This window comes from Oryzias latipes, chromosome 4 (assembly GCF_053564925.1).
Source record: "Oryzias latipes strain Hd-rR chromosome 4, Olatipes_Hd-rR_3.1".
Classification (NCBI taxonomy): domain Eukaryota; kingdom Metazoa; phylum Chordata; class Actinopteri; order Beloniformes; family Adrianichthyidae; genus Oryzias; species Oryzias latipes.
Genome location: NC_136240.1, coordinates 24,365,071 through 24,390,246, shown reverse-complemented (window position 1 = coordinate 24,390,246; position 25,176 = coordinate 24,365,071). Strand labels below are relative to the sequence as shown.

The window sequence follows — 25,176 nt, the reverse complement described above, 5'->3', positions numbered from 1 at the left end:
CTCTATTAGACAATCATATTTTTAATTAATTTGATGTGTCATATTTGTACGCCACAATACAAACAAGTATATTTAGGGTAGGAGAAACTATAATGTAAAAAAGTATGTATTTTACTAAATTTCGAATCAATGTATTACTACATATCTGAAATATATTTGATGTATCAGTGTATTTTTATCTTTATTGTCATTTTCCTTTTGTTTATATCGCTTAATACTGCTTGAAATAAGCCAACCAAACAATCAATCAATGTTTTTTGTCATTAGAATTCCTTTTTTTCCCCTTTAAATTATGACCTGTAATTATGACCAATTTAATGAAAGTTAAGGATATTAGCTTTCGCTTTGACTTCTTTTTTTTAGGAAAAATCAACAAGCTCCCCAATGTAGGCTTACTATGGAAGCAATGTGATGGACGACAGGAGAACACAGGAAACATACGATTCCACTGACACATGAGGATTGTTTTTTGGACAGCAGAAAGGGATTCTGGGAGAGGAAGCTGCACATTTGCTTTCAAGAAGAATCAAAAGGTACAAACTGCCGCCAATTAACACAGACGATCTTGGCGGGGGTCACGACAGGAACATTTTTCAATATGTTTATGAACCTTGACCCCAAACTTTTGACTTCTTCGTTCCATGCTATCCGGACTGGGCACAGTGCCAAAAGCTCTGGCTCCCACACACTGGCACCCATCTATCAGCACCGGAAAAAGCTGACCTATACTCCATCCTTCGCACTGTTCTCAGTACAGACAGCTTGCCAGCTGTCACAGTTAGCACTTGGTAGACCAGAACTTGTTTACCAGCTAAGGTGAGAATGAAAGAGAGCATGCACATGTTAGGAGAATAATGAACAAGTGAGATCAGTAATTGTACTTAGTCTGCTCATGCCAACCCAGTTTGAAAGAAAAACAACAATCTTGACCCTGCCAGCATTAATCATCCATCATCGTCCATTTCTGTCATAAATGGGTCAAAGTTGTCCACTAATCATAAACTACTCCCACAAAATTTTCTTGTTGTTGTCATGTACAACTATATAAACTGACAAAGTTACTTTTGCAAACATTTTTCAGTAAATGTCTCTAAAAAGTAGATTCATTTTACAGCTGCTTGAAACCTGAAGCTTTATAGTATCATAATTCTTTATTTCTCTATCCATCCATTCATCCATCCATCCATTTTACTTTGTTCATCTGGATTTGGGTTATGGAGGCAGACAGTTAAATCCCCACTCTGATCATCTTTTGACCTATTGTAAAAGTGTTCCCAGTGTCCTTTTATCCCTTGTGCTATCTTAGATGACCCCACCCTTACATTGACGTGATCTCCCTACCGTGACAAAGGTGGAAAGATTTCATGTAATCCATGGACACCAGTGAAGATCACAAATCATTGAAGAAAAAATGTTCGGCGCACTGTCTGGTGGGTCTAGATGACCCAACTCCCTATGTCAAAGTGCCTAGGATAGCACAAGGGTTACGTAGGATTATACTGTTTTTGGCCAAAATCAAAACACTTGTGTCGTTTTCAAGCACTTAGTTTCTGCAGATCGATAGTAGTTACTTAGAAATTTCTCTCTGAGTGGTGGGCGGGAGAGTTGGTGCGGCGTGAGTCTTCCCCCATTTCCCATCATCTATCTGTTTACACTCTCTCCCACTGATTTACAGCCCCTCACAACCCCAACCTAACAGAACTGTTGAGGTAAAAATGACAAGCAATATTGGAGCCAGATCCCAGCTCGGATGAGGAAAAAGAAGGACATGGATCTAGTCGTCTACAAATGCATGCATCCTCAGGGAACTTATGGCTCGTCAATTGTAGGTTTTATATCACAGATAAAAGCTTTTCCCAATGGAATTTTTTCGTCTGCTCATGATTCGTCAAGATTTGATTAAAGAAATAGAGAAAATGAGAGCATGAGAAAAATGCTACAATAACATGTTAAAAACAATAACAAACACCTTTTTCATCGGAGTGGGTCTTAAAGCACAGATGCCCTGACATCCCTCTTGACTGAAACAAGGTGCTTCAAGGCAAAATCTGATCCGGAAAAGATACCTGAGCCACCTAAACTGACTTCATTCAGTGTGGAGGACTACGCCAAGGGTGACAGAGCTCCTCATCCCATGAGGGAGCACCCAGCAGAAAGAAATTCATTTCAGGTGCTTGTGTCCGGAATCATTCCTTCATGACTCAGAGCTTGTGACCAGATGAGGGTAGATTGATTGAAAGCTTTACTTTAAGCTCCTTCTTTACTCTCACAGTTTGATACAGTGACCGCATTCCTCCAGCTGCTGCAGCTCATCCACCTGTCAGTCTCATGGTCCATCCTTCCCTCATTAGCAAAAATCCAAAACACATAAACTTATCCACCAGAGGACATGGTTGTTCTTGTAAACAAACTATTATCCTTGTCGACAAACATGAATATACTACATTTCATTCTTGTTATTACTCTTTCTTTGACTTTGAAAAAATCCTGGAGCTCCCCCTCTCCATTAGCAGAGGGTGACATGCTAAAATGAGAGGCGGTGTGGTGGAGCGGCGCTGTTTGGGAATGCGGCTGACGCAGCAGGACACTCTTACCGCATATTGAGTTACTCAGCAAACAATGCTTAAAGCTGCTGTTCCACCACAGACTTTCCAGTCTTTTATTGTCCTCAGAAGGCAACGGCCTGAACGATATGAATAATGACACAGAGCCCAAAGCCACACGATTGTGTCACCAAGAAAAAAAAACTATCTCTGTGTTGCAGGCTGGTTTTTAAGGTCAACTGAGTAATCTGAGATAAACACATAGCATGACACCATTTATAGACTTTTATAATCTCTAAACTTGCTAGAATATTGACATAAGATACATTCAGGATATTGTTGTGGGATATACAAGGAAAACATGGAGAGAGGAGGTTTAGACTAAACCCACATGAATTCCTTCCAAACTGCAGGGACCGCACAGTAACAGACAATTCAGGCTCATTGATCTCTGGCATGTCCCTTATTCGGAAAAAGGGGGGGGGGGGGGGTCTCTGTCACTTCCAGGGTTTCCCACCCGAATGGCATCCCTGACCACAAAGCATCCATGCCATGATTATGGCTCCCCTTATGGCGCCTCGCAGAGACTGAAATAGTTTCAAGTGACTGCGTTCAGACGATCACAAAAAGTGAGTGTGACCGTATACTAGCTGCTGCGACAAAGGGAGAAAAAAATACACACACTATAGGGCTAAAGGTACCTATTTTTTGCATGCTAAAATTGAAGCCTTAAAATAATCCAACTCAACAACTTTCACCAATTTTAGATGACTTAGCTATTGATTACATACATTGCAAAAATGCTACAAAAAAAGAAAAGCTTTGTTGTGGCTGTTGTATCAGTTTATTCCACTGTTACTAGAAGATTTATTTGCGCTTTGATTATGGAAAGAGTGCTGCATATTATCTTTGCAACTCCACCTGCTGCTTTTCTATCTGACACACCAACCTGTGTCGCCCGCTGCTGCCGACAGCCCACTCCCTTCACAGCTCAGCTGTCGCGATAACATTCGTTCGGCGCTGTGTGTTACTACGTTGCAGAGACATTTACTGAATTCTTCTCATAGAGGACAGGTTTTGTGTGACGGAAGCAAAGAGTGTGTGTGTGTGTTTGTGTAGTGGAACACAGTGAGGGTCCGCCTGCATATGTGTTACATAAGCTTTACAAGTATGTCTGCAGACTTTTAAATAGATGCACACAAAACCTACTTTCCTAATTATCCCACATGTCTGGTGGGTTGTGTAACATGGAAACAACTGGACGTGACAGACACCTTGGCAACAGACATCCCTATTTTAAGATGTAAGGTGTGAAATGTAATACAGTTTTACATTAAATATTTTAACAATGCATGCTAATTTGATTGTGTTTTAAGTGTATTAAGTGGAACATTAAGTGTTTAAAATAGTCAGTATTTCTGAGATATCTTATTTGCAACAACATTCGAGACATGGACTATATGCAGTAATGGATAAATGGATAAACAAAGAATATGATAAGCAAAGAAACCTGTTTGCATTCTGTATTTTTACCCACTGCATGTTTTTCGTTTGTCATACTACTAAGCTATTTAGAATTATTTTGCAGTTTTCTTTTGTGGTCAACTTTTTTTTCATTTGAACAAGTTTAATCCCAGCACACAAACAATTCTGCATTGACAATGGTTCATTTGTATGAGTGCTACTATGGCACAACAAAAGTGCAATAATTTGTGAGGAAAAACAATTTAACATGTCAACCTAAATCTCAACCTTATTTTTGTCAAATAAAGTTCAGAGTTTGAATTCATGATTAGGTTTTGTGTGCACAAAGACAATGTACTGTCCAACTTGTACCACTGGATGGCAGAAGGTAAGCACAGACACAGAACCACCAGCTGTCTGCCTTGGAGTTTACAAGTTATTGCAGCTAGTTTGGAGTAAAACCTTGGTGGCTCTCTTGTTACTCTAAACGTGGCCCTACTGCCCCCTTCGCGCAGACCTAATCATAAATAGTTGGGGCTTTATTTGCAAGATCCACTGTACATGGCGACAGATCATAAACACAATTTGCAGTCGAATACAAAAACATTGACTGACTGCATCAGCACTGATACCTACAGCCTAAACAACTGAGACTTTGTAAATTATACATTTTATTTACTATATAAATTACTTAAATTGAGTTTAATTCATTTTAGGACTAGACATTTGTAAAAATGTATCTCTGTGCGACCAATGAAACCAACTCCCAATACCTGTTGAATCCAAACAGATATATAATCCACTCTCATCGCACTGTACACCTTCAATTGGATAAAGTTCACTCTATAAAAATCTGGGACATTTTTAATGTTTAAGTAATTTTAGTGGCTGTTGCTATTACATTGGAACAATGATGTACCTGTATTAACTACCTACATTAAAATTAACATCTAAGCTTTGACCCCAGTCATTGGTTTAGTCCAACTTCAGTTAAGCTTCTGGATTTCAGTTATCTGTCCATAGTTTAAGATTTAAAAAATAGTTTTCTATTTTGACCATCTTTAGATTCATAAGAAGTTTTTTCTTCTTAGCCCTTACAATTCTAGTTTTTCAGCCACTGGAGAGGAGAAGAAATCTTCTCGTGTAAATTTAAAATAAATTTATATTTTGGGGAATAAAGTTTTACATTATGAATGTATGGAGTCTAATACAGAACGTTTTTTTAGGCTTACATTTAACAATAATGATTTTTGTGCATTAAAGCTTTTGTACCTTTTTAAAATCCCATTTGGACTATGTATGACAAGACAAGACAAGACAAGACAAGACAAGACAAGACAAGACAAGACAAGACAAGACAAGACAAGACAAGACAAGACAAGACAAGACAAGACAAGACAAGACAAGACAAGACAAGACAAGACAAGACAAGACAAGACAAGACAAGACAAGACAAGACAAGACAAGACAAGACAAGACAAGACAAGACAAGACAAGATAAGATAAGATAAGATAAGATAAGATAAGATAAGATAAGATAAGATAAGATAAGATAAGATAAGATAAGATAAGATAAGATAAGATAAGATAAGATAAGATAAAACTTTGTCATTGTAGTCATACTTGGTACAACAGTACAACAAAATTGCAAACTGTCCCACATTGGTGCAAGGAGAAAGAAGAAATATAAGCACAGCTGAAGCTGAGTTTTTATTAGGAGATAAGAATGGCACCTAGCTGTTTCCTGTGCATGTGTCTCTTTTTAATCAGTTATGTCAAAAGCTTAAGTTTGCAAGAAGACTTATCTACTGAACACTACCATCGAAACAACATGTGTACTTAAAATAAATCGACTCAACAAATCACAATCAAAGAGATGTGATCTATTTGAAAACTTTGTAACTGTCCTTATTTTGTGGGCCCAACAGTTTATCAGCAAAATTTTCAAGTACAGCATTACAGGCAAACAAATAGAAGTAAATCTCGATATCGTGGTTTTTTTTCTGACTGGTTTTTGAAATCTTTAGAGTTTCAACTTAAAGGTGTCTCAGCTACTTTTACACATTTTCAATCAGCCTTTTGCCTTTAAATCCAGCCAAAAAGATGCTGTTTTTGGACATTTAACCCTTGTGCTATCTTAGATGACCCCACCCTTCCATTGATGTGTTCTTCCTACCATGACAAAGGTGGATAAAGGTGGAAAGATTTCATGTAATCCATGGACACCAGTGAAGATCACAAATCATTGAAGAAAAAAGGTTTAGCGCACTGTCTAGTGGGGTCTAGATGACCCAACTCCCAACATTAAAGTGACTAGGATAGCACAAGGGTCAATCAGTGAGATGTTACAGTCATAAATTTAAAAACTTTCTTTCTTCCAGCAAAAGTACTTCTGTTTTATGTATATGAATTAAACTTCCTACATGGGGGTTGTTCAGTTTAGTTTTAGCATAGATGGTTGATTGTCCTATGATTATTCATTTTTTACCCTCAACAGAGGTGTAGTTAGATCATTGATAAAAATTCTTTGGTGACTTTTTTTGAGAAAGATGGTCACTAAGGAAGGCCACTGATTCATTTGTCTTCACTTGTTCAATCAACTGTCTCAAGCTTTTACTGAACAGAGTCTAAAGGAGGAAGATGAGACGTCTGGTCATGACTCAAGCACACAAATCATTGTTTTGACAGTAAACGGTCTGATTTGTACATTAGGATTTAGACATTTCATCACACTCAGACATTATAGAAGTTGTGTCTGAAATGATTTTGGAAAATCATGGTGTTTCTGTCTCAGAGTGACGCAGTAGGATTTCTCAGCCCTGTGCAGCTAATGAGTTATGCAAACGTCTGAAAGTGGACACCACTTCAGATGCCAGAGGGGACCTAGTGAAAACAGCATATTCCTGTGGTGTCCCCACTCCAGAGAGAAAGAGGCATGGGAAAGAGCAGGACAGACAAGGATGAAACAATCTTGATTCTGTAGATTTTGACCTGCAATTGTTGGTAGTTAATGTAGTTCTGAATAGAAAAGTTCTAAAAATGGTTTCCATAATCAAAAGCAGATTGGTTCAGCAGCATTACATTTTTTCCCACCCCTGTTATGCTTATTTCATTGATTAATTATTTGAAAGGTAGTAAAAGGAAGCACATTTTATTCTGTAATACCATCGCTGTTATGCCTTACTTAACAATTTTATTTAGTCTTTTTTTTTTTTTGTTATCATAATCTGGTTTGCAACTTCTAATTAAAGTAATTGGGTTTCTCCTAGTCTAAGGGAGTATCATTTTTATAAGACCAAATAACAAAGATGAAACACAATGCAATTGATTACACAGTAAAACATTATCCCAGAAATCATATCACAGGTCATGTATCAGAACAGAATACTTATTAATTGTCATTAAAAACAAAAACCTACAAGCTAAATATTTCTAATTTGCACATATTAGAGAGGGAAATGTGCAACATTGTCACAAAGACTTTTAGGAGCCTTAACTTTTTTGGTTTCTATTTTGGTATAATTTCAATTTAAAAAAATCACAAATTCTTCATCCCTCTGGAATAGCAGTGGTCTTTCAATGTCACGTGAACATTTGTAGTTACAATAATCATTTAACTGCTGTTAAAGGCAACAGCAGACTAGATAAAATGCAATAGCCTTGAGAGTCATCGTCTGGTAACTTGTAGAGTTTTGTTCATTGAGTTTTTGAGCTTTATGCTTTTTGTGAAGTTTTTATATCATTTTTTACCTTTGCACTTTGATTACCCTTAATGCATAAAAGCTGAAAGACAAGAAAAAGGCCTGATTTTACTTATTGTTGTACTGCAAAACAAATACACTTAGCAAAGATTGTTAAGCTCAATTTTCCCCTCAACAGTAATGCAAAATAGAACTGTTAACCATTTGTTTGACTCATTTATATCGTGTTCCTCTTGTTTTGAAAAGCTCAGAAGCAAAAGGCAATTCAGAGCTATTGTGAGCTCTCCCGTGCTCCTCTTTATTTTTTTGTGAGCTAATTTTATCAGAGCTATGTGAGCATGAGTATCTGCAGGAGAAGAGCCTCTCACGTTGGTGACGCTCACACGCATTAACACGAGCTACTGTTTGTCCTGGACAAACCCCATGAAAAAGCATTTGTTTGTGCGTCTGGTCTTTGTTGTTTGCACTGATGATCACTTGACAAAATTTTACTTGAAGCTTTTTATCATGTAGTTTGTATTTTTAAGACAAATGAATGAATTATGATTAGAGACTGACAGTCAGTCAGTCAGTCAAGTATAAATGTATGTTTTTGGGCCATAATGTTTTGAAAAGCTCTCCAGGTTTTTTCTTTTTTTTACACTTTTTTTTTTTGCAATTATATATTGTTTTGTTCTAAAAACAATTTGAATTTTAAGGATTGTCCATAAATTTGCAACTTGTATAAGCAAAATAAGGGTATAAGACTGATGGATGCAAACAAACTATTTTTTACTGAAAACTGTAAAAGGTTCATTAGATTGTTGCAAAGGTTTGTTCAGCTATTTATGCATCATGAGATGTTTTTTTTTTAAAATCATCTTTTTTATGACCCTTTTCAACTGTTTTAACCGTGTCAGTGAAAGTCTCATTTGCAATTCTGGTGTTTATATTTTAAGTATTTGTATTTTCTAGTGGTGTTTAGTGTTTATTGTTTAGTGGTGTTGCTCCCTTCCAGAGTAGGCTGGGATCATCAAACACGTCACATTTCTGTTAAAATACTCCAAGTGTTTATGTCGCATATTCAAACGTTTTAACGCTTTTTGCTCCTCAGTTAAAAGATGTTTTGCTCCATTGATTGTTTTCAATTGTTTTCACTCACAAAAGGAGATTTGAAGGTATGAATTGAGCAGATAAAGAGCAGGTGCTGACAGCACAGTGAATCCAGTTTATGCGATTTAGTTTGAACAGAACACTGGAGGAAAGGATCCGGTTTACTTTACCATCCAGAACAGACTTTAAACAAAGAGGGTTTCTACAGCTTATGACTAAACTCACTTTCCACTCGAGTATGATCCTGTTCAAACAGCTGTAACATTCGTGAATATCCATAAAAGTCAACACAATAAACAGAGTTATAAATCTAATTTTAACATAACCTGCTGTCAGCTTCACAAGACATGGAAATAAAAATCTTCTGACACTAACAGGTGTTAACGACTAAAAAACACCACAGCCTTCCTGACCCATTATAAGTCAGCAGCACGTTTTTCTGCAGGATTATTGTACAGATGCATATGGAGATGGAATGAAAAACTGCAATTTATCTGCAAATAAAAACACAGTTCTGAAATTTTAGCATCTTTTTCTAAAATTGTGAATGAATTCCATTATTCAAAGGTCACAGCTGTTGGAAACCAGATTGTCTTCTATGAAGTTTGTAATTGGTGACATTTTTTGATCACATTGTGAGAACCCTATTAAGAGCAAAGAACTGTTTTGTAAATTTTGTCTTAGATCTGAAACTAAAATAATTCCCCAAAACAGTTGCTTCTTTTTTTGGCTAATTTTGTGTGGAGTAATTCAAAGATTTTCATGAATCGAGTAAATTCATACAAACATTCAGAAGAGTTTTCTTTTATCAGTACCTAAATTCTGTTTAAGATTTAGATTTCTTAACGGGCCTTCTTATGTTTAAAGTTAGAAAAGTTTGAAATTTCCTAAATAATTGGATTTGAGTTCAAGCCTCTTTTACTTTTAGGAGATTCTGGAATCAAATTCATATAAGATTATTATCATAAGTTTTTTACTAATCACAAATGAGAGTTGAATATTATGTCAAAACCATATGAAGACTTATCTAAAAGTCTCTCAGGTATCAGTTCACATGGGTGATAATACATTCGTGCACATGTTTTAATCTCAAATTAATGCAGGCCTAATCCTTCTTGATCTCTTTCCTAACCCACAAAATGAATTATGTCATGCCTCTACTCGTGTTAATCAACTCGGGCAAGATTTCACCAATTCCATGCAGGAAAAATGTCCACACAAGCTCATGTGTGCCACATTACCTGCGCGTCTGCATGGGATGAGGTATTTTTCTCCTTCTTTACAGAGAACAATTTCCACAGCCGTCGCCACAGAAAGGTGGCCACCAAGCAGACACTCCCTAATATCCAGAGGTTTTTATCCTTTAGGAAGTTCTCCATGTTGGAAGGCTTCCTCTTCCTGACTGCTGTCTCCCTGCTCTGGATGTCCGTCTAACCTCTCTGCTACCTTCAGCAGGATGATCTTAGATGGCGGACAAAAGACAGAAGAAGATTCTACGTCTTAAATATATATAAATAATAGTGAAGCTTGGTTTACAGAGCAATGAATGACCAATCTTTTCCTGGCTACAGACTTTAGCAAGGACAGGGTTCTTTGCCGTCAAGGCAACCACCCACCCAGCCATCCATTCACCCTGCAGCCGGCATGCTCTCTACCTCCCACCACGGGACCTAAAGGGAGAGAACATGCCGTCTCTGAGACGTGATCGAGACAGGTGGTGTTGGGTTCAGGGTGTCGTTGCTGTACGCAGAATCAGATGCCCACCGCTGCTGCTGGCATGCCCGCGAGTATCCTTTAACTTCAGACGCAGCACTTCATGTACACATGCACCCTTCTGAGCACCTCTGCCAGTCGCATGGCTGTTCTACCCTATGCACCATAAAATGATGGTTGTGCATGATTCCTGGTCTGTATGATGGCAAACGAACAACCAAGTGTGCACACTTGTAAACAAACACCAGCATTTGTGTGGTGCCAAGTTTATCTTGGTGTCCATGTGCTGCAAAAAAAAAAATAGTGCTAAAACAATCAGCAGATTAGCAGAGCATAAGAAGAAAATCATCTTTGCAGGAAAATAGTTTTTTTTTTAAATAAAAAAGAAAACCCACTTCTAATAAAAAACTTCACAAAAGTGCAACAGCTTTTTAAACTGCAAGCGCTGAATGTTAAGTATACGCTACTTATAGACTAGCATGCACAAATCCATGTGGCAGGGATGTTGGCAGAGCTCAGCCATTTCTCCTTTAGAACAGAAACAATCATGTAACAGCAATGATTTGCTTTTTTTGGTGGGGGACAATGGAACGTAGCCTACCAATGCAGATCAAACCTACCCATATTTGCATTACAGTTTACTTTGATAACAGCAAACACTAAAGACAAGGTTCATGAGGAAAAAACAACAATAAGAAATAAAAATCAGAATTTTCTTTTCGATCTTTTGCTTTTCAGAAGGCTATATTTTTGCAAAAACTACTTAGTTGGACTTTAAAAATTTACCATGTTTACTAAATCATAGTTCGTATCTACAGTAACCTATTTTTAACAAGCAACAACAGCTGGAGGTGGGGTGAAGTTGATTCAAAGAATACTAGAGTTAAAAAGCAGGACCTCCGGAAGGATAATTATTCCTGCTGGGAATCCGAGGAGAACCTCGGCTGAGAGCAGTGCTGTCACGAAGCTGATGAGTGTCATGGATCAAGTGTATTTCTGACAACAGACTGGAACAGTCTGTGCTCTTCAAGGTGGAGCTATAACAGTGGAGGGGTGGAATGGGAATGTAGGAGGAAACAAATGGGAAAAAGATTTTCATTAAATGTTATTAAGTTCATAAATCATAAAAGAAGTCAAATCCATCCCCTTTTATCTTAGCAGGTGCTCATGTTAACCCTATATAACTATTTGTATCATATTTGATAGACATTTCATTAGCATCATCCAAAAATTCCTTAAAATAATTTTTTTTACATAACTTGGTCCATGTTTCCTGCCCTGTAGTGGATTATTATTCCATTAGGGGCAGTAAAAGGGCTTTTCCTGCTCTTTTTAAAATTACTACTTCCATGAAACACTTTTGGCAGAAAAAACTTTTATTAATCCTCAAAACTTTATGATGAGAATAACTAATCTATTTTTTTTTAATGACTACTTGCTGTATTGAAAGAAAGTAAAAGTTGTTGGAAATTAATTCTTTATCATACAGGTGTACACGATATTGAAAATATGTGGATTAGATTTGAGACAGCAGATACAATGAGGCGCTTCACATGTCTTAAACTAACATTGTTGTGAGCAAAACTTAGCAAATAACCCAAACTATCATAATTGCTACTATGTATAATTTAAAAAAGGTATTGCAAAATTATCACTGTGGATTTCTTAAAAAAATAAATAAATTTAGTATTAGTTTTTTAATGTAGTGGGCTTTTTTGGGGTTAAATAACCTACAGAATGGATTTATAACAGAGAAAGCAGTGAAAGAAACTCACAGATTTGGCCTGAAATACGTGTGAAATACAAGTTACTATCATAATGTAGCTTTCACAGATAGTAGCTACAAAGACACCAATAATCACTCGTACTTGTTGAGTTTTTTTCATAAATTAGAACAAAAAATGACTTTTCAAATTGTCAGTCTACAGTTTTGAGTTTTTGGTATTTTAGTTGTATTTAAACTATTTAGTGCAATTTGCTCTTTGTAACGTGAGCTTAAAGATTTTGAAAGACGTCTAAAAAGAAATTGCAATATTCTTATTCTTTTTATTGTTTTAGACACTTTGTGCCTACATAAAGACCAAAATTAAAACATCTCAAATAGTGCTAACACTTTCTATACCTCTTATAGAGGTCTTAAACTCAGAATTGGAAAATTTGTTTCTCAATTTTTAGGACAAAACTTTTTGTGCAAACTGCGCAAAAAGATGTTCCATTCTTTAAAAATGTTTCCAGAAATATCTCCTTGTGTTGAATGTATCTCACATTTAGAGGCTCCATAGACATTTTCTGAAAAAAACCAAAAGCAGTCCATTGCTGTCATCTAGTGGCCTCTCTTGACCGGGTTTTTTATTTCAGTATTTGATTTTGTGTGCATGTGTGTCTGTGTGTTTCAATGGAGAGCTGATGAAGTTCCGGCCGACCACCAGTCAACTGAGCATGAACAGATCTGCAGCTCCCACTAGTGGCTGCACCAGGGTTCACCTGTCAAGTCATGTTGGGCCTTGCAGCAGGTGTCAGGGTAGTGTTTGAGGCCGGCTATTTTGAGGTCTTTTTCCTGGTCGCCGTACACGGCAAGAATTGTGGCTCCGCTGAACATGTGTAATGGAATCCAGAGCAAATGCTATGGAACTTAAGGAATCTGACTCCCATAATTATTGTCCATAATGTCATTCTTTCTTTGTAGCAAAGTGATTTCCCACTGCAAATAATATTAATATCGTTCAGGAAATTAAAAAAAAAAGACAATATAGTTTTTTTGTAGATTGGTAATGTTTTTTTCCTGAAAATTAACATAGGCGGTTGATATTGTTAAAGGCAAAGATGGATGAAAATATCTAATCTGCAAGGTATGGTAATGGTTTCATAAACCCAGATAAGGTCAGGGTCCTGGGAGAGGATCCCTCCTTCATGAGGACATCCATGAGGTTTTTTCTTTTTTTAGGAGTTTTTCCTCACTGAGAAGGAGGGTCTACAGGCAGGGATGCCGAATTTAGTTTAGATCAGCATACAGCTATTGTATTTTATAACTGATTTCATGTCTAGTGAAGCCCGTTGAGACAACTGTATTGAATGAGTGAAAGAAAAATCATGGTATTCAGAGCATGAAGTCAGAGTAACAGATCATTTGCAGGTACCATGTGATTTGCTGTAATTGGATGGGGTTTGTTGAAAACACAGACTGTGCCGACTACCTGGTTTTCTCCTTCCAGCTCCACGTGCTTGAGCTCCCAGAAAGAGCGCATAGTCCCCACCTTTTCAAGGTGCTTGTAGAGGGCCAGGCGGCCAAGACGGAGGCTGTTGCTGCGGTTACGGATGGTCTTCAGACCCTCCATCTTTTCAACAATTGGCGACATGGGAATCGGTGGGGGAATAACAGCTGTAGTGGTGGCTTTTCCATTCTTCTTACTAGAGCTGGCCTTGTTACACAGATGTTTCTTGTCTGACCTGAAAAAAAATATTTTCTTTATTCTCTTTTAGTCACGTCACAGTAGATTACTTAGGCAAAAAGAACAGCTTAACTAAGTTACAAATGTTTGGTGGGGAAGAGACGAAAAAACGTGCAATGAATGTGCTTCTATTAGATTGGGTTTAGTTATGTCAGTGAGCAAGTGAGACATTAAATATGAAGGAGAACATAATATTTATTGCACATCAAAGCAAATTTATGACAATAAGAGTTCATGTATGGATGTTGGTGCGCTTCTGAAAGCAGAAATGACTGAAAGTATGGTTAGTCGTGATATAAACATCAACATATATGAGGATGTAATTAAGGTAAAAAACCACTTTAATTTTAGAGATTGTCAAGCTGAAAATCAGAGTCATTAAAGCCCCATTTATACAGTTTAGTCCAGTTTGACATGGTTGGTTTTTTGTTATTAATGCATAACTTTGTTTAGGTAAAGCGACGCACCTGACTTCTTAATTTTGCAAGAGAGAAAAAACATAATAGGAGAGGATTCACACACTGAGAGACAAATTGTGCAATTATTTTCCCTTACATTTTTACAGACCTTTTCTTTCTTCTGTAGCAATCTTTATTTAAATAAAAGACAATCTTTTGTGATGATAAAAGAAGAAAAGAAAGCCATGCACTCAAGCCATGCAGAAAGTGCTATTGGAAGGGCTAACCCCACGGCATTAACACTACATCTACTACTATTATCTTGCCCAGCTCCAATCAACACGTTTGAAATAGCCGACCCCTGTAGACTTTTAGCTTTGATCTGTCGCTGCAGTTGGCCGCAGGATCTAAGCCCCAGACGAGATGATAGATGGTGTTTTGGAGAGCCTGCTCTGACGCCTGCCAGCGACAGCGGGCTTTCTGCTGTGCTCTACCTGTGGACCCTCAGGGGGAGACACCCAAGATTTCCACTGATATTTAAACCTCTCTCGGTGTGCCAATGTTCCTACTTTGCTTGACAATTACGGAACTTGGATAGTACTTCCACAGTCGTGACCTACTCCCTAACTCGGAGGGCCTGAGCTGTTCCTCAGCATCACAGGCTCCTCTGGGTTTAAATTTCAGCTTCAGGGCAAAGCGTGACCATGATTGCACCTGTCACAGTTCCCAATGGTGGAAGTTTGTTTACATTTTTTTGCCCTACATATTCAGCTCAAGGTGAGGAAAGGGGGTTCAGATAAACTAACACAACTCAACAAATGCCAGTTTATTGAAATCATTGGGACATTTTATTTTTGTCTTATTGGTTTCTATTGAAAGCATTTTTGCAACAACAATACATTTCAGTAATGTATAGTCTGCATAATCAATTTTTGTACAAATTTTTATGCTAAATTTTCTTAATGCTCAGTGTAAATCTGCTGCCAGTCAAATGCCATGCAGCAAAAAATGATATTTTAAACAATTTTTAAGTTGTGTTTCATTTGTGTAACATAAATATGTAGTCTACATTTCACAGATTTTATATACAAAACTTCAACTAAATTGAGAGAATTTTGTCTAAAATTGGGCAGGAAATGTCGAGGAGGTTTTGAGTTACACCAGCTGCTCGTTTGGGGACAGCATTGCCCGAAATCAGCTCTGACCAGAAATAAATCTGTAATGACGCTGTCACCAAAGTGCTCCTGGGATCAATTACAAGTGAACCCTATAAGAGCCTTGTATTCAGGCAGACCAAAGTTCACCCATTCGGTCCACACCAGAGTTCAGATGACCGTTGACACCTGTCAAACAAAGTATGAAATTAACTCTGGTGTGAACCAATCAGCCTGGCTGTGGTGAACACAAAACAAAGCGTTGACTGATTGTGATAGAGAGGAAAAGATTCAAAATGTCCTGATTCAATTTTGTTTTCTCCAATTTTTTTCAGTGCTGACACCTTGAGTGGTTGTCCACTGGAGACTGTTTCTTATGGTTCATTCAGGTTCACAGGCTTTGGACATTGCTGTCCTTCCAGTACAATGCCTAGCTACACTGGTTTTAGAAGAATACCTACAGTTATAATGCAAAAACAAAAGAAACTGCCCTGAAAAAAGTTTCCAGGTGTTGGTTGAAATGTTCATGTTGGGAAATTATGACAAATAATTTCACAACCATTTTTCCAAAAACCTGCAAAGGTTCTACCAGAGAAATCAAAACACTAATGTCTCTGTAGTTTAATGAGTGAAAAAACACAAGTGTTCAAACAAGCTTCAGTCTTTTTTCTGCTTTGATGCACAAGTACTATTTCCAACTGTCATACTAAACCGCTGTCCAGCTTGACATTTGTGGGGGAAGAGGACCTTCCTGAACCCCGTCTGCACAGGGTCAGCTAAGCTGGTGCTGAGAAGGCTCGCCACCCATGACCACTCTGTGAGCTTGGGCGACCTTGGGTCATTAATTTTAAAGGACTTTATTTAGAGGGGTCCATACCTGCATAGTGATGATAAATGAGTGGGCTGTCACCAGAAATTGAAAACCTTAATAGGTGAGGAGCTAATCGTACTCAACATCTCCTCACAGGCTTGTAGCCTGGCAGACAGTTGACAAGGCTTTGACACAAAAAAGTACTTTTTTCTGTTCAACAAATCAACTAATAAACTGCATTTCCCTTTTCATCCTTCAATGCATGAACCTAATGGAGATATTTTGCACAAGGACATTTTTGAAGAAAATAAATACAGACGAAAATAATCCGGTCTATATAAAGTGTAAATGTTTATATAGACCTATAGTCATCTTCTTTAAAACCTTAAGGAAACACCAAATGTCCCTCAGGGTGACCTCAAAAAATAAATAAAACTTAACTTTGTACATCAAATTTTGTTAATAAATATTACAACATGAATTTTAATATATGAAAGTGTCCTGGTGCTTCTATTTCTCAAAGTCAGACTTCATGAGAAAAGCTGCTGACATAAGTACAGTGTAGTACAAAAGTTTAAAAGTTTTCCTCTTTGCATTTCCACTTGATGATATTGCTTAGTGATAATAATGTTATAGTATCCACATGAAAAAGGTTTGTCAATAAAACAGTCCTGAGAGACAAAAAAACGGCTGTCTGTTGTTGAGTTATGAATAATAGACATGGAAGAATCAATATGCTTTGAACTTGAACTGTCATTTATCATTGATATAGAATTTTTAAATACACCAAAGGCACAATATTAAATTTTACAAATGTAAAATTTTGCTTAATCTATGCTATGGCAAAAATGTGAAGTAAATTAGATTAAAGTATTGTGTTTCCTTTTCTATAAAGTTTGTCCTTGTTTCAAATCTTTTCCAACTTTATTATCCCATTTTAGGTAACAGTTATTGATTGATTGGCAGAGTGGAGGTACAGGTGGGAAGGCTGGATAAACTTAGGTCTGTATTGCTACTCTGCCCTGCTCACTGAACATCTGAACATTCTGAGCAAATAAAGGAAGTTATTTTTAAATTTCAAATAAAATGTATTACTTTTAACCATAATCAACATTGCTAGAAACAGTAAAATTCATTTTTTTATGTAAATTGGAGGGGGCCATATTCATTTCCTCGCATTTCTCACCTTTTTCTGTCTATGTCATTTCCATTACTGTATAGAATGCATAAAAAACATGTGCTTGTTGTAGTTTGTTAAAGTGCTAAATGGTTGTGAAAAATCAACAATGACAGTATATCAAGTAAAACCTTTATTTTAAAAACATACAAACCTAAATTTAGTAAAGATTACAAATGGAGCATTTGTGTTGTCAAAAAATATCCTGTACCTAGATATGAGTCAACAGGAACGGATTCAGAAATGTTTCACGTAGAACACTCTGGAGTGAAATTGTCGTCATTATCTCTGTCTGCTGGGTTAACAGATCGTACACTTGTTCTTGATTAAGATAAAGCAAAGGGGCGCTGGGAGACACGGAGTCTGCTGCATGCATGTTTGCCTGTGTTGGGCGCATACGTGCATGCATACATGTCAGTATATAATATAAGGTGAGTGCAGAAGCAATGCAAGGTGTAATTCTGCAGAGGGTTTTATTGGCTACCCTGAGAGTGTGGTCAGAAACAGCAACAGGGCAGATTAGGAACCTGGAAGGCCAGAACAAAAGGTCTAGTATGAGCTGAATTTAAGAGGCTGCTCTGAATGGAAAGTCGTCACCCCAGGCTGCTATCTGTCTTTCTGGGGCCTCTGTTGTCCCGCTTTAGCAGGCGTGTAAACCTCTGGAATGTGATGGAAGTGTGTGTTTGTTTGTGTGTGGACACGGAATAAAAATAACATTTCATGGCTTGATGACAAAAGATATATTGATAATTGACGGTCTAAAATGGACTTCCTTTAAATGTAGTCAACAAAATCATGACCTAGAAAACCGAAGACAAAAAATAGAAAAGGAAAACGCTCAACATATTTCCCCTTCCAGAACCCCTTCAGTAGACAAGAGCTACTTCACTTATCATCCTTTTAAATGCGCTGACAGTCTGACACAAAAATATCAAGTGATCTTATGGGTTGGTTCTCATTTCTTGCTTTTTCAGCTTGCCAGCCGAAACTTTCATTACAGTAGATGCCAAGTCATGAACTGAGGTTAACTTAAACTGACACAGAGCACGGGTGACCCAGAAATTCTGCCGCGAGTATCGTTTACTACACACGAGTGAGTGAAGAAACAAACAATCTTGCGTGTTTACAGTCATATGGCATCATGTTATTGTTCGTTATTACTTTTTATATTACACAAGAAATAAAAGGGGGAATCGGAATTACAAGATGACTTATCAGAAAACCCGAAAATGTGCCCTGAAGACTTTGTATAGAACACAATTTAGTGAACAGCTTTATCACAGATATGCTGTTGTCTGCACACAGATGTACAGATCAAATCGCATTCAGAGCTCACAGACTTTTATCCTTCACATAGACAACGACTCAGCAGACGAGTGTAACTGTAGAGCCTCCACCCTGTGTACTTTCCCTTTTTGCCAAGAACAAAGCAAGTACCTTAAATTAGTCTGCAGCAGATGCAGTAGCTTTACGATTTTGCATTAAATGTTCTTGTGGTACTCCTGCATTCCTTCAGCTTAATATTTAAAACTTTTGCTTCCTGTTTTTTACTTTTATTAATCAAAAAAATAAAAAAGGAAAAAAAATTGCAATTTAAGGAACCAATTTCGCAACAAGTTAATGATTTCTGTTATTTTTATGTTGTCAATAGATGTAGCTGATTTATCTAGAAAAAGCCTTTTAAAATTATTTCCTAATGTGTGCTAAATAAATCAGTTAGCTGTGCAACTTGACAAGTTGCATCTTGCAGTGCAACTGATACTACCAGAGAAGAGGTGTTAGAATTCAAAACATGGTCATCATGCAAGTTTAAGATCGCTCTGTATTTAGTAAGAATCACAAAAATTGTCAGCATCTGCGGGGAAAAACATTGTAACTTTCTCCATTTAAACTGCATCTACAAATATGTGCTGCATTTTACTGAAAACCTACAGGAATTTGAACTTTGGGAACAGAAACCCAGAAAACTCACCCTTGGTAGGTGGGCACATTTGCAATCACCAAAATGTTCTTCTCCTTTCCTCCCATGGCTCTGATCGATGCAATGGAGTTTGTTACTCCAGGTTTTCCGATGGTCTTTAGCTGTTGGGAGTTCAAGTCCTGCTGCTGGATGCTCTCCTCCTTCCTGCACCGACCATGCACTTAGGACACGCTGATCCGATGTGACTGACAGGCGGGAGATATCAGAGCAAACTGCTCAGAGGGAAGTTCTGAATGCTTGTGGCTCTCTGAGCTGGAATCCACACAAGTCAAGGGATAAGCACTGGAGGGGGCGGAGGTGTTGAAAAAGCCACCGTGCTTGGAAGGCAGAGGAGGAGACAGAGACAGGAGCATGAGTGGGGTGGGGGGGGTCTTCTGTGGGACCCAGGGCCATATGCTAGCACAAAGTAGAGGGAGTGTTCCAGGGAATGAAGCTTATTATGATAGATTGAGAGGAATGCCAGAGCGCCATGTGTCTTTGCGAGAGGAGGAATAGCAGAGCAGGGCTGGCAGAGTGGAAAACAAAGGAAGCGAAGATACAGACAAGGGTTTTAAAACTGTCTGTCATGATCTAAGTCAAGGTCAACTTTATTGTCAATTTCTATAATGTTTTCACATACATAGAAATTGAAATTCTTGATGGGTGTTTACTTTAAGAAAAATTTAAGTCATGTCTATGCTTTGTTTTGTAATTACCTTTGAGTCCTTAGTCTCTTGAACCCAAAATGAGAGCCATTAGAGTTTTGATATATTGCCTTTGATAGAAATTAAAAGTTATCACAAGAGTTTGAACAAAGTTATGGTTTAGGTTTTCATATCACAACACCTTAAGTCTAATTTTATTAAGGTGGAATGGAACTTTTTCCCTTCATCATTTGGTCTGGTTTGCTTTCACACTAAAGGGACTTTAAAAGTAGCCAGCGGAAATTCGCTGCCTGTGAGTGAAAAAGTCACTGAATAAGTTTTGATGACAAACAAAAGTTTAATTTAGTCCCTAACAGCAAATAATGTGTGTCTGATGTAATAACAAATTCATGTTCATGTTTTAAGAAATATTCCTGCTGCTGCTGGGGAGGGGGTCTTGGTGTGGGGATGACTGGGCACTCTCCCTCTCTGGGAAAATTATTCGTATTGTGTACATGTTGACATGTAAACATTTTTGGATCCAACAGGTATGTTTATAACATTAGAGTGTCTGTGTGGACAGGCCCCGCCCTTATGGACTTGTATCACATCTGAACCTTACTGTAATGAGTATAAGCATCCAGCAACTTGTTGCTTGATACTGTTTCATGGTTTTAATTCAATTCAATTCAATTTGTATAGCCCAAAATCACAACAACAGTCGTCTCGATGGGCTTCGAAAGTAAAACATGAACTCAAAAGGATCATGAATACAAAGAGTTCAATAGGAAAATACTAAATTGTACTAACAAACTGACTAAGCTATACTGGCATCCCTGCCCTTAGACCCCCCTTCGCGGTAAGGAAAAACTCCTAAAAAAACGGATTCCGGAAAAAACTAAGAAACCTCAGGGGTGCCCACATGAAGGAGGGATCCTCCCCCAGGACGGACAGGCGATTTACCAGAACTCTTAGAGAAGAATTAACTTATCTAACTCTACAACTACACCTACATATATAAAGTCCAGCAGACGAGCTTCATCCAGCCGTGGTTGGGGGGACAGTCAGGGGCGCGAGTCGAGCCTGAGACAGGAACCACAGCCAGGTGTAGGAGCAGGAGCAGAGACGAGGTACTCGGTCAGGTACAGAGCAGAGACGAGCCAGAGACGAGCTAGAGGCAGGATCCACAGCCAGGTGTGGGAGCGGGAGCAAAAGCGAGGTAAACGGTTAGGAACAGGAGCACGGATGAGCCAACAGGAGTCTGGAAGCACTCCCACTCCCCAGGAGGGGAGAGGGAAAGAGTGACAATACATGAATCGCACTGCACCAAACAGAGGCATGGAGAACTAAATGATAAATGATGATCAAAAATACAGAAAAGAGGAAGGGGAGAAGTAGATGGGAAAAGAGGACAGAACCCCAGTGCACCATAGTTACCCCAGCTTCAACTTCTAGCAGCCTTTTAAAACAAATAGTTATTGTTATTAAGTTTAATTTAAACACATTAACATTAAGTTAAATAATCTCTGAATACTAACTAGTCTGACAATAATCCTGTTCAAAGAGGAATGTTTACCCCCCCCCCCCCTTCTATAATCACCCTCCCATCCCCCCCTCTCTAATATCCCTCTCTTCTTCCCTCCTTTCCTTTTCCGTCCGGTCCAACACAAAAGGTTTTCAAATATGATTAAAATGAATAAAGTTTGGCCTAGATTACAAAAGGGGTTTATTCAGACATACCTCTGGTTTGTCAGAACCAGAGGTATGTCTGAAAGCAACTGTCCAGGGTATATAACCCCTGTTGTTAAAATAAAATATGTCCAACACAAGAGGCCTATAGCTCTCATCTGTTTGCCCAGCAGATATACAGGACAAGTTAAAAAAAAAAGAAATATTTTGTTCTTGTTTACTTCATTGGCGCAACCATTTGGTTTTGGTGCACACCGAAAGACCATCGTATGGCGCATCTGTGATTGGTCGAAACGTAAGTGAGGCTGCAAGCGTCCTTGACATCAAATATCAGCCTCACAGAGAAAGTTGATCAGTACGCTGCTGGATTCAACCCCCCCTTAGTCAACGCCTCACGCCTTTGCCGCTTGTCTACCCGGCTGTGCCTGGTAATGGAAGCCTCTTACTCTAAAACCTTTTAAGCCCCTGACAGTGCATCCGAAAGCAGATGAAAGCACTTGGGAAAAGGTTGCATTTGGGCCAATGTTGTCCAAAACAAGCTGTAGGCAGGGGAGAAAAACAAAATTAAAATCCATAACTTTAACTCCTCCAACTGACAATTTCTTGTAGTCTTGAATTGATAAGTGGCCTTTTTTTCACCATCCAGACTTGGCCCGGCACAATGAGAAACTGCCTTGGCCCTCCTCATGGCTACATTAAAATGTTGCACAAACATTTTAAGATTTATAAAAAAATTTCCTGTACCTATAATGTTTGCAATATAATTTTTAACCACATATTGCGACTACTGTTGTGTCAGACAATTGCTGAATTCCAGCACATCATCACAGTGCCCTTGCAGACCAGGCTCCTGTCACAGTTAGACGTGTTGTCTGTCAGACTTCTTAAGCTATTTCAGTGACGAGCGGACAAATTGGAAGGCAACTGCTCATGATTGTGGAACCAATGGCCCAAGTAAGAAATTTGGTTTATATTGTCTGCCAGATTTTTTTTCCTTTTTTTGCAAAAAGAAAACACTTTAAAACTAAAGGGAAAATTTTTTTTGAATGTCATTCCTGACCACGAGGAAAATAATGTTCACCTCCGGTGTGAATGTATTCTCAAGGCGCTCTGTGTGTACACCAATAACCAGGCTTGGAAACAGAAACTAAAACGTTTATTTACTTAACCAGAACTTCATGAAAAAAAAAGAACATGGAGAACCAAAAAGGTGACAAGGCAGGAGAGAGCACATGACCTGACAATAACTGATTGTAAACCAGAAACTTGTTAACACTGAGGGGGATTAACTAAATGAAGACAGCTGTGGATGAAAAACATGAACCAGGGGGGTATTCCAGAAAGCAGGTTGTGCTAGCTCCCACGGTAAGTTTGAGGCTAAAGAAGTGTACAACCACCGCTTTCAGTTCCAAAAACAGGTATGTTTCAGGGTATGCTTAGTTCCCCTGGCAACTCATGCTCTGAACATAACCTGGTCTGGAGCAGGTTTAGTTGAAGGTTAGTTGGTTTCAGAGAGGTGAAGCAGCATGGCGTGTCCATTTGAAGATGATTTAGTGGATGAAAAAGCTCAGATAATAAACCATGAGAGGGTGATAAGACCACGTTTGGATGTTAGAAAGATGAACTTTTTCACTTTGATCTAACTTAATTATTTGCTTTAGTAAAGATAAATCAATTCTTTTTAGTTAAGTCAGGTTAAAAATAACACGTAGTTATCAGACATTTATTTTACTTTCATTTACATTAATTCAATTAAGTAGGTGTAACTTTGGTGCTGCTGTTAGATCGGCACCGCAAGGAATTGTGGGATACCATTCCCTTTGCCTGTCTGGACGGATTTGGGTTAAAGTGTGGGTTTTTGACCAAATGTGTTTAGTTGTTTGGCAGTTTTACTGTGTTTTGTCGAGTTTGTCAAATTTAGACATATGAGAGTTCAAGAATTACAATAAATTAAGATGGAAAAACGTTAATTGAATTAAAGTAATATTACATGTAGTTAAATAAATATGTAAATTTGAGTTGGAAATAAAATATTGAGTTAGATACACGTAAGAATTTAGGTTGAATAAATTTAACTCAATTACTTGTTACCAACTGAATTACACTGAACAAAAATATAAACGCAACACTTTTGTTATTGCTCCCATTTTTTATGGTATGAACTTAAAGATGTGAAACATTTTCCACATACACAAAATAACCAGTTCTCTGAAATATTGTTCACAAATCTGTCTAAATCTGTGATAGTGAGCACTTCTCCTTTGCCAAGACAATCCATCCCACCTCACAGGTGTGCCATATCAAGATGCTGATTAGACAGCATGATTATTGCACAGGTGTGCCTTAGACTGGCCACAAGAAAAGGCCACTCTGAAATCTTCAGTTTTGTTTTATTTAGGGGGTCAGGGGACTCAGACAACCAGTCAGTATCTGGTGTGACCACCATTTGCCTCATGAAGTGAGACACATCTCCTTGTGAACAATATTTCGGAGAACTGGTTATTTTGTGTATGTGGAAAATGTTTCACATCTTTGAGTTCATACCATAAAAAATGAGAGCAATAACAAAAGTGTTGCGTTTATATTTTTGTTCAGTGTTATTTAAGTTGGATAAGTTATATATATGCGTCACAATCAAAATAAGATCAGAAACTCATGCGTTTACTTTGTCTGTTCTTTTTCTCCAAGCAGAAACTCTCTCTTTTGATGATGCAGCCGTATTACTTTTTGATGGACGTATAATCTTCATACGCCGTCATTAAAATTTCCAACTCCGTCTCACTGAAGTATAGTGCTCTCTTTTTTGTCCATGCGTTTCCATGGCGACTCTGGATGCATACATACATACCGTACATACATTTTCAGTGCTGCCCAACTCGAATGGCTCAGGAGACAACGGAGGATGCTGGACAACTCCACTCATTTTAACTTCTTTTTATTTTCAACAAAGAATGGATGAGAGCTTGATAACATTGAAATAAAACAGAGCATAATTAAACAGATATCAGAAATGTTTGTCTGAAATGTAATGTTATTTTAAACTTTTGAAAATATTGTGCCATTTAACTATTTCACTTTTTTAATACTGTTCCCATAAATATCAGAATATAAATAAAATTGAAATAAACATACCAATGGCGTCACCAAAGTCATTCAAGCATTGAAATGTTTCTTGTTCAGCTCACAATGACTGCCAGACAAAAAACCCCACCTGCACACTGTCACCTAGTTAAATACCTCTTCTCATCTACCTACCTGGTAGATTAGGATTCACATTTTCCTTATACTGCCCCCTGAAGCTATGGAGTTGATCCTACCTGGAACAATCCTCCAAATCAATGTTCAGGAGCAAAGACAATAAGGCAGAATAAACAAATATTA

At 37.9% G+C, this 25,176-nt stretch overlaps 1 protein-coding gene across 3 annotated transcripts in view; it reads right to left on the bottom strand.

Moving 5' to 3' along the window:
* Nucleotides 1-24,965, bottom strand: part of mylk4b (myosin light chain kinase family, member 4b) — a 35,669-nt gene extending 10,704 nt beyond the window's left edge. Inside the window, exons 1-2 of one of the 3 annotated variants that reach the window (XM_078946144.1) lie at nucleotides 24,928-24,965; nucleotides 13,708-13,960 (exon numbers count right to left, since the gene is read on the bottom strand). In XM_078946144.1, coding sequence (XP_078802270.1) covers nucleotides 13,708-13,869 — 162 coding nt within the window. In that variant the 5' untranslated portion in view covers nucleotides 13,870-13,960; nucleotides 24,928-24,965. Of the gene's footprint in view, nucleotides 1-10,041; nucleotides 10,540-13,707; nucleotides 13,961-19,474; nucleotides 19,765-24,927 lie in introns of those variants that run through there. The other 2 variants (XM_011474255.4, XM_011474256.4) reach the window with 2 other exon arrangements.
* Nucleotides 24,966-25,176: the final 211 nt, after the last annotated feature.